The 17,085-nt window shown below is 39.7% G+C and overlaps 1 protein-coding gene across 1 annotated transcript in view; it reads left to right on the top strand.

The window, feature by feature from the left end:
• LOC307228932 (teneurin-3) overlaps nucleotides 1-17,085 on the top strand; it is a gene marked incomplete at its 5' end in the record, with an annotated part of 375,882 nt that overhangs the window by 262,793 nt on the left and 96,004 nt on the right. Inside the window, 6 exons of the mRNA XM_079998784.1 lie at nucleotides 4,848-4,976; nucleotides 7,862-7,945; nucleotides 8,203-8,327; nucleotides 9,367-9,604; nucleotides 11,417-11,518; nucleotides 12,572-12,766. Of these exons, the coding sequence (XP_079854910.1) occupies nucleotides 4,848-4,976; nucleotides 7,862-7,945; nucleotides 8,203-8,327; nucleotides 9,367-9,604; nucleotides 11,417-11,518; nucleotides 12,572-12,766 (873 nt within the window). The remainder of the gene's footprint in view (nucleotides 1-4,847; nucleotides 4,977-7,861; nucleotides 7,946-8,202; nucleotides 8,328-9,366; nucleotides 9,605-11,416; nucleotides 11,519-12,571; nucleotides 12,767-17,085) is intronic.

Here is a 17,085-nt window from a genome sequence, read left to right as displayed (position 1 = left end):
CGCTTGGATGGCCGCCATTGTTGTTCAGAAAATTTTCAGGACAGCAAGATCACATGACCCCAGATCTGGACTGTGATTGCAGGGTTTTGGGTGTAATTCTCTATGTTGCCCAAGAACTGGGCAGCAGAGAGAATTGATCACTGTTGATCTGGTATTTTCTGATATTAAATGGTTGACTTTTCTCAATAGAAAACTGAAATGCCAACGTTGAAGGTTAACGTTGTTGGTTGATGTTGGTTGATGTCGATGTAAAAGTTGCTACAACATCAGGGCCTTTAAGGTTAGGGTTAGGGTAGCTGAGTTCAGAGGGAGAGAGACATTTAGCCCCTCTAATGGCTTTTGGGTGTCTTCATTAAACAAAACACTTGAACAACATTGCTATGTTAAAATACGTACATGACTTCACTTGAGATAGCAACCTTTTCTTTTTTCAGCATAATGGCTGACTGGTGCATCATTCATCTGGCCAGTTTTTGTACTCGTTTCAGTTAACTTTTGAATTTGAGAGATTCCAAAACCACTTGCTCCATTTAGATTTTAGGCTTGCATTTTGGAGTTCTTAGTCCAGTATAAGTCTGATGCTGTATGACACAGCTCTTCAAATCAAAAACAACTATTTCATGCATTTACCAGGATATTTGGGCATTAAGGGTAAGATATTTAAACATTAAAGCTGGGTGGCGATATTATGAAATCCAAGAAATCCATGATGCTATCTGGTCTTGTATTGTAATAGTCTATCACCCGGCTCTATCAGAGATGGAATAAACTTTAAGGAGGTAAAGTCGAGGAAATGGGTAGAATGCAAGATTTCAACAAGTCTTTCCCAAACACAGCCGCTGAAGGGCAGCTGCCAGGTTTCTTGGCAATCTAATATTTATACATACACTCAAAGGTTTCCAATGAACACAAAGTGTCCTCCAGGATGAGCACTTTCTAGCAGCTCATGAGGAACTGATTTTAATCACCAACCACACTCGCCTAAATATTCCTTGAAAAAGAGAAAATGATGGAAATGGAAATAAGAAGGATCATCTATACCTGGTATTTAAGACCCCAATCCCGCTCCCCATTTATTGAACAGTTTTCACAGTGCACTTGCAGCATGCTGTTTGAAAAAGCTTTTATTTGTCAATTTAAAAATAGCAAGAAAATAAAATAAATATATATATTAATATAAATATAACTATTTTTGGGGTGAAAATGTAAAGCCTTTTGGTTATATGCAAACTAAGTGTACATAAGAAGCAAATACCTTATTTTGTGGGAGCTTTGAGGGAGCTTTGAGGGACAATTTTGTGGAACATGGCCAAAGCATAAGTCTTGATGTGCCACCGATGTACCCATCTCCATTTTTTTTTCAACACATTTGTCTGCGTACCGAAAAGCAAAGCTGTCCTTATTTTCATTGTCTGACCATAGCACATTTGACAAAGTATCCATCCCACAGCTTATTTTTTACTTTTTATTGGAGACATGCAAAATTGGATGAGAAAAAGAAAATGAAGTACTACTCCGCATTTGTTAAAATCCAACCTCTGCACTCATTTCTAAACAATTAAGAGAATGCCTCTTTGTTTTTATCCCATAGTCCGGCTAAGTGGGGTGAGAGATTAAGGCAGTCGAAATGGGATAAATAGTGTCTTTTTCAGATCCGATCCATTAAAGGCAGACAGCAGGGAGGCCAGTGGTTGATCCCAGCTGTACTTTGAAAGCAGTGGGGGAAACAATCTTCCACCCCAAACCCTGCCAACAAGAAGCCATGTCAGTATTCTTAAAAAAGAATGTAAAGTTTATAACTTTAGAATTATTTGGAATACAACGGGAGGTGTGTGCGCGCATGCATGTGTGTGTGCGTCCGTGTGTGTGTGTGTGTGTGTGTGTGTGTGTGTGTGTGTGTGTGTGTGTGTGTGTGCGTGCCTGCGTGCGTGCGTGTGTGTTTGTTAACCAGTTGAAGTCGGTCAACGAACATTAGCTTCAACAATAGATTGCAATGTTCTTCAAACTAATTCAATGTAAAACAAGCTTTCCCCGACGCCAGTCACTGTCAATTTTGATGGGGTGGCATCATCAAGATGCTTAAAATATGCCACAAGTGAGTGAAAGCAAATACATTCACATTTCCACTGTTTGCACATACCAGTGTTGCATCACTGTAATTATACAGTTTTTCTACATCATCCCAATCCTCCAACACGCATGCAGGCGTGCATACACACACACTCACCCATGCTCGCTGTCGATTCGCCAGCTCTCTCCCATGACCCTTTGCTCCTCTCCTCAACAGGAGGAGTTGCTGGTAACGGGGCCCGCGCAGCACGACTCTAATTTAATGAGGCAGAGAGGTGTGAGCGTGTGCGTGAGAGAATGGCTGCCTTTGTTATCGTCCCATGTGTGTTTCCGTGCACGGATGCACATCTGTTTCCCTGTGTGTGTGTGTGTGTGTGTGTGTGTGTGTGTGTGTGTGTGTGTGTGTGTGTGTGTGTGTGTGTGTGTGTGTGTGTGTGTGTGTGTGTGTGTGTGTGTGTGTGTGTGTGTGTGCGTGTGTGTGTGTGGAATTCACGGTGGGGGTTTCTCTGGCTAAATGTCCCCAAGTTGAATCTCTAATTGGTATTTTACGCAACTGTTCCCCCATCTCCTTCATACTCTATCTTCTCCCTTTGCCTTGTACCATTCCACTTCAGTACCGAGATATCTACCTCTTGTGTATATATCAACACTATACAATTTGTATTTCCTAAAGGATAGGTTCGCTTATAAAGAAAAGCTTGCATTAAATCCACTTTTCTTGCTTTAATTGACATTTTCACAAATCAGCTCTCTAACGCTAATGTAAGAGACTAGAAACAGGAAGTTTTGCCGCTTCCTACTGGCAACCTGCTGTAACCAAGATTCTATGTTGTTGTTTTTTTAATTGGAGTGCACAGTGAGAAATTGCATTGAGTGGTAAGTTTCTCAATAGAGGTTGTGCAATGAACACGTTGAACTTATGCTGATCAAAGAGATCATTTAACAAAAAAATGTATCCGTTCCAAATTACTGTATATGAATACATCCGAAACCGCAAATGAACGTCATCCAGGACACATGAACGTTTGGTTCACAGCATGAATGAATGGACATGGTAATGGTTCTTAAACAACCGAAGCGGTTCAACTGAACTCCCCCCCAGGAACATGAATATCCCAGGTTGGTTACTCTCGGTCCCTCAACATAAAATCAATACGGTAGGCTTTCTCAACAAAAACACGTCCTCATAAACATTGTATTTATCGATGAGTTCCGTCAGGGTTCCGAGTTTGCCACAATCACCATAATTTCCATGTCAAGCATGTGATATTAAAGTAAGGATTAAATCAGTGTAATTTACAATTACTGTTAAATGACCCAAATATTATCTAATTCGTGTCATTCATGAACTGATAGTTTGAGAGTCGTAAGCTGGCATTTTTGTGTGTCGAAGTGTTGAAGAAGCGTTCATCTCCATTAGGCTGGCAGAGTGAAACGGCCATTGTGAAACAGCCATGTTGAAGCGTGTTTACTTGGCAAGGACTTGACCGCTTCTGAAACGATGCATCAATTCCTCGTCAGGTCCTTCTCAAATAATGATGCAGAATTCAGTCCTTGGATTGGCTTGGCAGAATACAAAAACACATTCAACCTGACACCTCCAAAAACACATACACACACACCAGCCCCTCTCTTTTCCATAATTCAGCAGAAACAGGGCAGAAATGAATACAGCGGGAAAAAAGGAAGGAAAAAAAATCTGCATTCATCTCACAGGTGGGCGAGGGGCTTTCGGTGTCAATAGTTCTTTTGAATCCTGATTTTTAGTTACCGTTCTGATTTAGGCTCAGAGAGTCCGAGAAATGTGTGCTATGTCTCAATCCAAGAAGACGAGAGAGGCAAGAGGAAGATGCGAGAGACGTGGAGTAGGAAGTAGATAGTTTACAAGCCTTAAGGCGCGCGCAGAGATTAGGCGTAGGATGTAGAGGTGAGAGTTGCTTTATTGTGTTATTTCAGATACTCAGCCAGCGGCATTCTTTCAGGTTCCACTCCGTCCATCCTAAAGACGAAGTGGAACATGTGTGTGTGTGTGAGTGTGCGTGCGTGTGTGTGTGTGCGCAGGCTGCGCACCTAGCACTAGAGAGCAATCTAGATGTTAGTCATGTTTCCAAAAACCTTTTTTTAGCACTACAGTCAATATATTCACCATCACCCTGAGTGATGCATGCACACACATGGACACACGAACTCACGCACGCACGCACGCACGCACTCCCGCACGCACGCACGCACACACACACACACACACACACACACACACACACACACACACACACACACACACACACACACACACACACACACACACACACACACACACACACACACACACACACATACAGCCTGGGGGTTTCAGCATATTAGAAGAGCTAGTTGAAATGTGAAGCTGTGAATTATCAGAATAATAAACAAAGCTTCGGCCCACCCCTACACGACACACACACACACACAAACACACACACACACACACACACACACACACACACACACACACACACACACACACACACACACACACACTGTATATAGTTTATCACGCAGCATGTGTTTTTTATTTTTTTTTTGCTCAAGCAAAGAGGAAAGAACTGACTCTCATTCTCTTCACATTTCTCTCTTCCTCTCCTGTTTCTGATCTATCCTCTGTGGATGTTTTTTTTTATCTACACCTACCCCCCCCTCTCTCTTTCTCCATCTCTCCCTTCTCTCTCTTTCTCTCTCTCTCTCTCTCTCTCTCTCTCCCTCCCTCTCATCCTCTCTGTCTTCTTCTCTGCCGTTAGCCATGCATCTGCTAGGACTCAACTGGCAGCTGCAGGACAGTGATGGCTACGGGGCGTTTGAAAATGGTGGAGGCGGCGGAGGAGGGAGGGACACCACAACCAACACCATCATGGTCGCCGCTGACAACAGTAAGTCACAAATGGTTTGTTTTTTTTGTGACCCACAAGGCCCCTCACTCATAAAGTGTGACCTCTCAGCGCCCCACTCTCCTGTTTGGGTACAACTACAATTCCCCTACAGAGCACCGAAACCAGGGATCTTCACCCTTTTTCATGACCCCTTGGTGAATAGAGAAACATAGCAGGGACCCCCTAAATTTTCTTTGAAATAAAAGTTGCATTTTAAGCCTGGCCTATAATAACATATTTATTATGCCTTATTAACCTATTTATATACTCAGTCATGATGCTTACTGCCTGTTTTTATTTTAGATTTAGATTTATTTCTATTAGTTTAGTTCCATTAGATGACCTGTCATGGAGTGTGACTGGTCTGTGTGGAAAAAATATAGTGAAATCTGCCTTTTTCTTGTTTTCACAAATATAATAAAGGTTTCACAAATGTGAAATAGGGTTTGGAATGCTGTTTAGGCTTTTTTTTATTATAATCAAAGTTTTTATCTAGACCTGGTCTTAAATGGCCCGTGTGTAGAAAAACAGCGTAATCTACCTCTTGTCTGTTTTAACAAATCTGAAATAGGGTTTTACATGCTGTTAAATATCAATTCAATAATATAAACCATTTACCATGTGCTTTTAATAAAGTTCAGCCATTTACGAGTTACTGTATGTCTGTGGGAGACAGAGTGCATGACCGAAAATTCAAAGGTTTTTGAATGTTACTCAAAAATAGGAGCTTTTGAACAGACCATAATGTCATAAGCTGTGAATCGGTTTGCTTTCAGATCATTACTGAATTTAAAAAATGGAGCTGTTCTCTTGTTAATGGTTGGAGTTTACTTAATATGATTTTGTTAGTTGAATAAATATTTTTAAAATTTTCACAAAAATAATTTTGACATTAAAATTCATGAAAATTCTAAATTGGCGGACCCCCTGCAGTACCTCCGGACCCCCTAGGAGTCAGTCTGTGTCTATAACAATCAATAAACAACTATTCAGAATGCACAACCTATTGGTGAGTAGTCAGTGTAAGTGAATGAGAGTTACCTTTAGCAAGAGTAAAATAGACTCTGCACCTATAAAAAATACCTATACACCTCACACGCACACACACACACACACACACACACACACACACACAGACACACACACACACACACACACACACACACACACACACACACAAACAAACGAGTGATATAGACAGAGAATAATGACCCAGATGAATCAGAGTTTTAAAGTGGAACCTTGAAAACGCCTCACTGACTGTGTGTGTGTGTGTGTGTGTGTGTGTGTGTGTGTGTGTGTGTGTGTGTGTGTGTGTGTGTGTGTGTGTGTGTGTGTGTGTGTGTGTGTGTGTGTGTGTGTGTGTGTGTGTGTGTGTGTGTGCGTGTCGTCGAGCTTCACTGCCCCTAGGGGAGGGGGGTGTCAAACTATCTGCTCCTGACAATATATGAAGGTCTACACTCTCACGTACACCTCATTTTTCTACTCTAATGTTAAAATAAATGTGTTCCTTTGTTATTCACTTCACCGCTTTCGATCAAGTCTTCTGTCAATCCTGTTGTGTTGTCGATCCTGTTGTTAAAGCTCTACATTTCTGAGCAGGTGATTTTGTGCTCTTATGCTCTCTAGCAAACAGGAGCCTCTCTGTGTTTGGAAGCATTATTGCGTATGTTTACTGTATATGTGTTGTCTGGTAAAAAAATCAAACTAGTAAAACTTTTTTTTTTTACTAGTTACAGCAAGGAAAGCCATTAGTCACTATGAATAAGTGCTAGTACTCAACTAATAGTGACTAGTAACGTTGTAATAGTTACTAGTATCCAATAAATAAGTCATTTTACATAATACGTTTCAACTAGAAAAACTAAAATAGTTACCTGTAACTCTTGGAATTCCAACTAGGAACCAAAATATAAGTACCAGTCATGTTTTAAAAGTGACTAGTTTGTTTCATGGATTAAGTGTTAAAAGTGTCAGTATTTAAGCCCATCAATTGAATTTCTTTGGTAGGCTCATTTAATCTGTGACCTTCTATTTGGTGTCGGAAAAAAAAGCAGAGTACTTATACAGATATACTCTTGTAAAAGTAGCGGTATGTACTGTAATTGCAGCAGTTAATTAACTTTCCACTTCTGGTCTTTTTCATTGGGAAATGGTTTTGCTGATTGGCCACGTGCGTGTCTTTTATGTTTCTGTCTCTCATATACACATGCATATGATGTACATACATACTATACGGTATGTATATATATATAGATATATATATATATATAGAGACCCACAGGGAGTTCTCTTGTCAGGGGCTCTTTGGTTTATTTTAACAAAACCCAGCTGCTATTACCAGCTCATTCAGTTGTGTGGAATGGTGTAAAATGGAGCCAAGTCCTGTGTGTGTGTGTGTGTGTGCGTGTGTGTGTGTGTGTGTGTGTGTGTGTGTGTGTGTGTGTGTGTGTGTGTCTGTGTGTGTGTGTGGGTGTGTGTGTGTGTGTGTGTGTGTGTGTGTGTGTGTCTGTGTGTGTGTGTGTGTGTGTGTGTGTGTGTGTGTGTGTGTGTGTGTGTGTGTGTGTGTGGGGGTGGGAGTTTGGAAGAGACGGACCGTGTGCTGTTTTATGTCTGAAATTGATACCTTTACAGCTTTACTGTCAACACGCACCGACACACTGTTGAGCGTTGAATCTACATATCCTGCTCACACGACATCAGTATCTTCGAATCAAATGGTGAATTTTGTTCTCTCTTACATTTTCAAACGCCAAGGTCTAGACCTAAAAACTGTCTCTACGTTGCCTGGCCTCAGACAATGTAAAGCCATAGAAAGCATGTTTGGGGTTCATGCTGACGGTCGACCACCCTCTCTCGCTCTCTCTCTTGCTTTGCCTCTCCAGGTAAAATGTTCCTTCTGGAGAACAACACCATAGACACGGGGGAGGTGGACGTGGGCAGACGAGCGGTTCAGGACGTCCCACCAGGTATGCACACACACTTAACACAGACAAACGCACACTCAAATTCACAGGTAGGCCTAGTCACAGCACTTTTAGACATTACAGGATTTCATGTTTCCAAGTTGAAAAAATGAGCATTCGTTTCAAGAGAGCATGGCATTTCAAGAGAGCATGAAACCCATAGTTGGGGTTGGTTATGGATCAATTGTACAAGTTTTGACTGTGTTAAACCTCTTATTCAGCGATTGTTTGTTTGTTTTGGGGTTTTTTTTCCCTCCCAGGAATCTTTTGGCGGTCCCAGCTCTACATCGACCAACCACAGTTTTTGAAGTTCAATATATCTGTCCAGAGGGACGCTCTGGTGGGGGTGTATGGACGCAAGGGCCTCCCCCCCTCGCACACACAGGTAGGATGCCTGGACACACACACACACACACACACACACACACACACACACACACACACACACACACACACACACACACACACACACACACACACACACACACACACACACACACACACACACACACACACACAAGGATATTGATTTATATGTATTGAGTAAACGGTCATTTACCATATCACCTACTGTATGAATAAGGACATTTGAAATGCTGTACACTTTTGAAATGCTGTACACTGTTCAGCCAGCCCTTCTTCCAGTAAAACGATCTTATGTGTGAGTAATATAAGCATCTTGTGTAAAACCAACCACCACTGGGTATAAAATGGATGATGGCCCTGTTCTAATCGAAGTATTCAGCTCCAAAAGCACTTAATCAAGACCTAAATACTGCCTCAGCAGCCTATTGTAATAAATAGCTGTAATCGTATGTGAAAACTTGGCAACAATTGTATTCTTTCTAGGCACATCGGCAACACTGCACTAGAGAATATCGTCTCAACCAGGAATACAATTTTAGCATGAATTGTTCCCCCATATCTAATCTTTGAATTAGCATTTTTGCGTTTGACGTTCCCTTGGATTATGTCTTGGCTAAAGTAAACTGGACATTTGCTATCTGAGAATGGTATCCCACCCTCAGTGAATATTGGATTCACTTGAAAATCCACTTGAACGCCCACTTAAACAGAGTGTCAAAATGTGACAAGATAAAAAATAAAATAAAAAATGCTCCCTTGGATGAGCACCACTGCATCCATGTGTGAATCCTGCCGTCTTCTGTCAAGGGTCCCAAATTAACGTTGCCGCAGCCTCTGAAGCATTCAATGTCAGCGTTTCTTTGTGTGTGTGTGTGTGTGTGTGTGTGTGTGTGTGTGTGTGTGTGTGTGTGTGTGTGTGTGTGTGTGTGTGTGTGTGTGCCTTGGTTCAGGTGCGACCTAGGTTTTAAGCATGGTGAAATGTGTACTGCGCTTGTTATTTAGATCTGAAAAAGAAAACATATCTGTGCGGATGTGTTTGCCCCTGTGTTTTCCTCCAGTACGACTTTGTGGAACTGCTGGACGGCAGCCGCCTCATCTCCAAGGAGAAGCGAGCCCTGAGCGACTCGGACACACCCCGCCCGCACTCGCCAGGCGCTGGTGGGGCCCGGCGTGCGCGGTCAGTCAGCGTGCACGAGGCTGGATTCATTCAGTTCTTGGAGACTGGTATCTGGCACCTGGCATTTTATAATGACGGCAAGAACATGGAGCAAGTGTCCTACAACACCATCGTCATAGGTAAAGTGGCGATGTTCTCGTACATTCTGCTGGTACAGGAAAACAAAGAACAAAAACGTTTTGAATGGAATTCTGGGACTTCACCCAACATCAACACCAGCGATTTTACGGAGTGCCACTTTAAAATGTTAAATGTGTCAGCCGCCCCCCTGTGCCTCTTGATAGGTGGGTTGTCTTTCAAATGGCCGTTTAACCACACCTAAACAGCACCTAAACAACCTGAAAACCTAAATAACACAGCACCTAAACAACCTGAAGACAGCAGAAAATAGATTATTTTGTGTTGGACACCACAAGCCGTGGAAATCAGTCTCTTGTCCCTCCAAATACAAAGCGCTCTCTCCTCTATCCTTCACAGCCTATATGGAGTAAACGGGCCGCTCGTTTAGAGTGCAGATGCAAAGTGTGATTAATCCGACTAACAATCATTTTTTCATGTGTTAAGTCAGTTGACCGATTCAACAAAACCACACATTTTCATCCAAAAATTTTATTTGGAGGTCCAATCTGAACCCAAAATGAATTACTAAAAGTGAAAAACAAACAGCAACATGATAACCAATTCTTGCCTTGGTCGTCTGAATAAATTATTAATTAATTAATAATATAAATTAATTAATACAACTCTCTTTTTCTTTTTTTCTTTTTTTAACGGGTGTTTGTGTGGTTACTTCACGTTTGCGCCGCTCGGTTGGCCCAGGGGGCGGCGTTTGTATGTAAGTGCATTTTAATTGCCAGTGCTAACCTGAGAAGCCTTTTTTATGAAGGTGGTAAAAATGTTTACAGTCTAAGATTCCTTGAGATGCCGTGGGTGTGTGAGATGGAAAAGGTGCAAGTTTTTGTCTCACGCCGAATGAACCAACAGTTCGTCACTCTGCCTAAGTTTGTGTATTTACATTGTCATGAGGTATGAATCGAAGATAGCATATATCAGTGGAATTAGAGCAAATTACTGTGGAATATATATCCCGAAATTCATCCATTGAGATATACGTAATGCATATACTGTGTTGAGCGGCTATTCATGTTTAAGTTTCCCAAATAAGGCACAGGGCTTTATACCTGTAGTGTTGTTTAGCAATTGAAAATGTACGTATTGATGTACACATCAATACGTACATTATACGTATGTGTATAATGAATCAATCAATGCAAATGCAATTCAAAGTGCTTTTCATTATATAGACAGATTACAATAGGCAATAAGAAAATTAGAAATGTAAGAAAATAAATACAAAAACAAAATGAAAAGAAATAAAAATAAAATGGAAATATGTACATAAAATGTGTATTATATGAATCAAATTAAATTCAATTTTATTATGATAGAATTATGACAATTATTATTTTTAAAATTATTGAATTAAAACACAGGGAATGAAAATAAAATATTCCCAGATGACAGAACCATTCCTCATGTAAAAGCCAGGCTAAAAAGATGTACGTTTTAAGATTATTTTACAAGACGTCTACTGATCAGATGTTATTGTCCTTGAATGAGATACAGTAATCTAAGGAACAAGCCAGCCGCATATGACTAGGCAGGCCTTTTTTTGCTCAAAGAATAGAGAAGCTTCATTTTGGCAGTAGTAGAGGTAATCTGACGTAAAAAATAATTTGGGCTGGATGGCTGTAGCCAAGGCAGCCGCCATCAACAAACTGTCCTCATTTATGTGAACTCTAACTAGCCATTTAACACATCTATCTATCTATCTATCTATCTATCTATCTATCTATCTATCTATCTATCTATCTATCTATCTATCTATCTATCTATCTATCTATCTATCTATCTATCTATCTATCTATCAGAATCAATCATGGAGTGTCCTCAGAATTGCCATGGGAACGGAGATTGTCTCTCGGGAACCTGCCACTGTTTCCCAGGATTCCTTGGCCCTGACTGCTCTCGGGGTAACAGGATACACACGAAACGTAGCACACAGGCAGACATACACACACACAAACCAACACACACACACACACACACACACACACACACACACACACACACACACACACACACACACACACACACACACACACACACACACACACACACACACACAAACAAACACAGCCAGTGCAACACCCACAGAAGTGTGGTAATTGGCAAGAGGTTCTTATCTCAGCAGTGATTGTGACCTGTAGCCTATGAGGGGCTTCAGTCTATTACAGCTGAATCTCAGCCTCCCACTCTTCTCTGCTTTTCTTTGGTCCTTGCTTTAAAGATGTTTTTTCGGGGGTTAATAAACCCCCTGTTAAACTTTTCAAATTAAAAGCTTAGTACCTAGTTCCAGTTGCCAGTGTCCTTTAATTGGTGCGCCACAGTGCATAATTCCAGCAGTTTAGTCTAGACTATCTATTTATCTATCTATCTATCTATCTATCTATCTATCTATCTATCTATCTATCTATCTATCTATCTATCTATCTATCTATCTATCTATCTATCTATCTATCTATCTATCTATCTATCTATCTATCTATCTATCTATCTATCTATCTATCTATCTATCAATCAATCAATCAATCTATCTATCTATCTATCTATCTATCTATCTATCTATCTATCTATCTATCTATCTATCTATCTATCTATCTATCTATCTATCTATCTATCTATCTATCTATCTATCTATCTATCATCTATCTATCTATCTATCTATCTATCTATCTATCTATCTATCTATCTATCTATCTATCTATCTATCTATCCATCTATCTCTATCTATCTATCTATCTGCGTATCTATCTATCTATCTATCTGCATATCTATCTATCTGCGTATCTATCTATCTATCTGCATATCTATCTATCTGCGTATCTATCTATCTATCTTCTGACCTACCAGGCCTAACAGATCTTGCCGATCCATCCAGCTTCTTGATCTACACAGACAGGATTTAACCTCCAGGTCCCACTAACCCTTTTTCTAACTCTTTGTCCATCTCCCCGCTTCTCCAGCTGCCTGCCCCGTGCTTTGCAGTGGGAATGGACAGTACTCACGCGGGCGCTGCCAGTGCTACAGCGGCTGGAAGGGCACCGAGTGTGATGTGCCCTCCAACCAGTGCATCGACATCCACTGCGGAGGACACGGCATCTGCATCATGGGCGCCTGCATCTGCAACACGGGTTACAAGGGGGAAAACTGCGAGGAAGGTAAGGGGGGAATTTCCGCTTGAACCTCGGTGGGCTTGGGTGTGGTTGTTCCACAAATCTTTGTGCCAGAACAAGTGCTGCACCAAGGAAGACAATGCATAGGAAAGCTTGTAACCAATCTATCCACATTAGAGGTTAGCAAAAATATATAGTTGGGTTTATGAGCTAGGTAGATGACCTCCATGAATGGCAAAAACGTAAAGACTCACTCTCTTTTGTAAAGAATTTGAAATTTTGGATGAAATTATGAAATAGGATACGATCCATGCTCCATTTTGGAGTGTTACATGCGGCAAAACAGCCCCTCAGAGGTCAACACAGCCAAAGCAGGTTTGCCATCGATTTACACCACAGGTCCCACAATTTAATAATATCTCCATTCTGGTGTTGGAATAGAGAGTATTGACCCGTGTATAGGTCTACACTAAAGGACAATATAAATATATATATATATATATATATATATATATATATATATATATATATATATCAGGGTCATCCAAAATAGTGAAGTAATAGGGAAGTACGAGGAAAGTTGCGCTCCCCTCTGGAATCCTTTTTTGAGTTCTTTGGGTAGCTGTATTTATCATCACTGCCTGGTCAAATTCTCACTGATGGCTGTATAAGAAAGTTAAAGCTTTTATTTTCAGCACATCGTGTCTTTGGCAAAGATTTGGCTTCAAAATCTGGAACTGGTGCGTCTGCATGTGCCATAAATCCAAACAAATTTTCTGTAATACTTCTGGTGTTAGATTATAGGACACCGTTGGTATTGACGGCAAACTGTGAAGCATTTTACAACAAAGTGTCTCCGTTAAGACCCAGCAAGCTAGATCCATTAAACTGTTCCTGAATAATTATTGAATAATTTTATATTCAATAATTATTTATATGCTTAATCGATTCCATGCAGCTCAAGGGATTATAGTCACACATTTGACCTCGGCTTCAGTAATCTATAACAAGTTCACACTCAAGGACCCTTTTATAATATCTGGCAAATATGTCTGACAAAGTGAAACACTGGTAATTCTGGATGCCTATATTGTATGTGCAGTACATTTGTATAATTGTAAACCTTTGCAACTGACTACAGTTGCTAATGTAGTAACCTCATACTCTCTCTTACACAGAGACTATTCAGCTTAGCCAGCTACCTGTCAACAGCCACATGTGCACACATGTTAAGTAGACATGCTGTCCACAGATAATTGACTTAGGCAGCGAAGCAGCTATGCTAAGTTATTTTCCTTACCCTGATTTTACGCCGGACGAAAATCAATAGTAATCTGTGGTTACCTACTGACTGACTGAGAAAAGAAAAACAGCAACACATGCACGCCTCTAAGTAAACAAGCGCCCTGAAAATACATCTATTTAAAAGCATGCTCATCAATTCTTAAAGTATAAATACCACCGATTCTTGACACTTGTTTTCTAGCTCTTTATTCCAACAGCTGTGAGATTGATATTTTATTCTTTCTTTTTTTTCTATATACTGTATAAAAGCTGCTTTAAAAGGCAGGGAATGATCACGTAATCTTAAAAATTAAACATATTTTAAGGGAACGTAATTTAGCATAAATGAAACGTGCAGATCATTTACTTTTGATCAATTTAATTGGAAATACAATTATCGCAACTTGTGTTTATGCATTTGTAATCGATTGCCAGGATGCTTTTCTGTCTTTATTATCAGCATCGCCCATTTTTGTAATCATAGATTTAAATGTTTAAATATTGATCCATCAGTAATTATTGCTCTGTATCTGTGAAGGAAACATCACATTCTGTATTGATCATGTATTTAACTGCATTCCTTTAAATATTGAAAGTGTGAATGTACTAACTGTATTTGATCCCTGACTCCCTTGAGTCAGACTGCTTTAGTGCCAAGTGGCTTTTGGAGAACCTGCTTAGCTCTGACGCCAGTTGACACTTACATAAGCCACGCTATCGTGGGTTATGGCCTCCTCATCCTAGCGTCCTTTAGGAATACCCCCGAGGTCAACCTTCGGTCACACTAATCGCGCGTGTGTGTGTGTGTGTGTGTGTGTGTGTGTGTGTGTGTGTGTGTGTGTGTGTGTGTGTGTGTGTCTGCGCCCTCACATGCACATTGCCAGGTATTCCCTGGTAAAATGAAGGTGAAATAATAATAAATACACAAATGAATTAATAAATGTGTGTATGAAAACGACGGCCACACTGAGTATTACAGTAGGAGCCACTTGAAGAGCCGGAGGTCTTTCAGCTGACGGCTGAATCGCAACCAGCTTAGCACCATGAGATGATGCTAATTTCACAAAAACACAATCACATTTCAGAGAGAGATTTTAGTGGATTTTTTCATATGAATGAGAACAGGGTTTACGCTTTATTCTAATCTATATGTTGCATAACTATTTAATTAAAAAATAGAGCTGTTGTTAGCTGTATTTTTATTTACATTTTTAAAATGACAAAGTTCAATAACTTTGTCATGAGAGCACTCAAGCTAATCTGTATAAATCTAGTTTCAAGTTTATTGGCAAATATTTAATAAAAATCATCATTACCGGTAACGAGATGCTTAGTCTCAAAGCCAACTCAGCTTAAAATAAGGGCATAGTATTGATAAAAAATAAAAGATTATTTAAAAAAACATTGTAAAAAAATCTAAAACGCAAAGGAGTAGTGCTGTATAAATAATATAAAAGTATTTACTATTACTAAATAGTATATCTCTATTTACTAGTATTACAAAATAAAATACAGAGAATAATGACAGTGAGTCAACTTGATTGTGGACATCTTAAATCGCAGGCCCCAACACAGACACAGTGTTGTAAGACAATGCAAGGTCCTACTAAGAGGTAAGACAAAACAGGTATGTATTGCAATACTTGATACATTAAAGTGTCTTTGAACTTTTATTTTACTTAAAATAATTGTGAAATACACAGTTTAAACTCCATGGTTTACTTTACATATTAGTTGCCGACTTTTAAATAAATTGCCAACTATTAATTAAGAATTATTAGGAATTATTAAGAAGTCCTGTATGATAGGAAACTAAATTTTTGATTCCCCCTCTACAGAGAGGGACGTTGGTCGGGTTGGAATTCTCAACTCAGTGAAAAACGGGTGGCTTGCTCCATTGGAATGTGGAGATTTTCGTCAGTGGGTCTGCATTTGCATATGTATGGGTTAGGTGTGGCGACTTCCAGACCTGTTGGGTGACACAATGATGGGGCCTATTAAGTCCAAACAAAGACATTATTATTGTTATTATTATTATTATTATTATTATTATTATTATTATTATTATTATTATCTGTAGCCTGCTTCAGTATAGTCACTCAAAAAAGGTGTACTGCAGCCATTAGTACTGCGGCCATTATATATATACATAAAAATTATTATATAATACGTATATTATATAGTATATTAATTATATATATATATATATATATATATATATATATATATATATATTCCCACTCCAATTTGTCTCGTATAGGGTTGGGAATCTCTTGGGACCTCACAATACGACGCAGTGTTTTGGCACCGAACAATTGTGCAGACTCCTTGAGGGCAACTAGGAACTGGGGATGTCCCTGAGAACTAGATAACTTCAAGGGCTTTTCTTCTGGTTGTATTCGCATTGGAACACTGAAGTGAGGCTGATGTGACGTCATCACTAAAATTTGTTTCTGAATCAAATTTGATGCGGGAAATAACCAATCCAGTTGCTGAATCTTCACTCATATTAGCTCTACAAGATATAATTTCAATAAAATTTTAAATGTAAAAGTTTTTCAACTTTTTTAATCTTTAAATTTTTTTATTTAAAAGTTTGTTCTGTCTTTCGTGAGGCTCGTATCGGGACACCGCACCGCACTCGATCTACAATAAAAATAAAATTGTTTTATTGTTTTGTTTTGTTTTTATTTGTATTTTTTTTTTTATTACCACTGAGTGTACGTGAGCTGGTCCTCACCCAGAGCAACGAGACTCAACCGGGGGGACTCAGTCCAAGGGACCATGGTCTTAGGTCTGGACCCATCACCGACATTTACATCACGGAAGGTTCCTCTTGTGCCGATTAGTCCCTGTCCTGGAGTAGGAGCGAAAGAAGTTGCTCAAGACAGAGCTCTAAGAACTACGATCATTCCTACAGCAGTTCCTGCAGTATGGACACAATCAAAGGGATGGTTCCTCCAAAAATGTCCTTAGAATTTTGAAACATTACAATACATTAAGTATTGTGATTAAATTTGTTGCGATATTTCACAATTATTTTAAATTAAATTAAATGTGATAGAAAATATCAAATTTAG

Source organism: Zeus faber (assembly GCF_960531495.2).
Source record: "Zeus faber genome assembly, chromosome: 4".
Taxonomy (NCBI): domain Eukaryota; kingdom Metazoa; phylum Chordata; class Actinopteri; order Zeiformes; family Zeidae; genus Zeus; species Zeus faber.
This window is presented reverse-complemented; position numbering and strand designations above follow the sequence as displayed.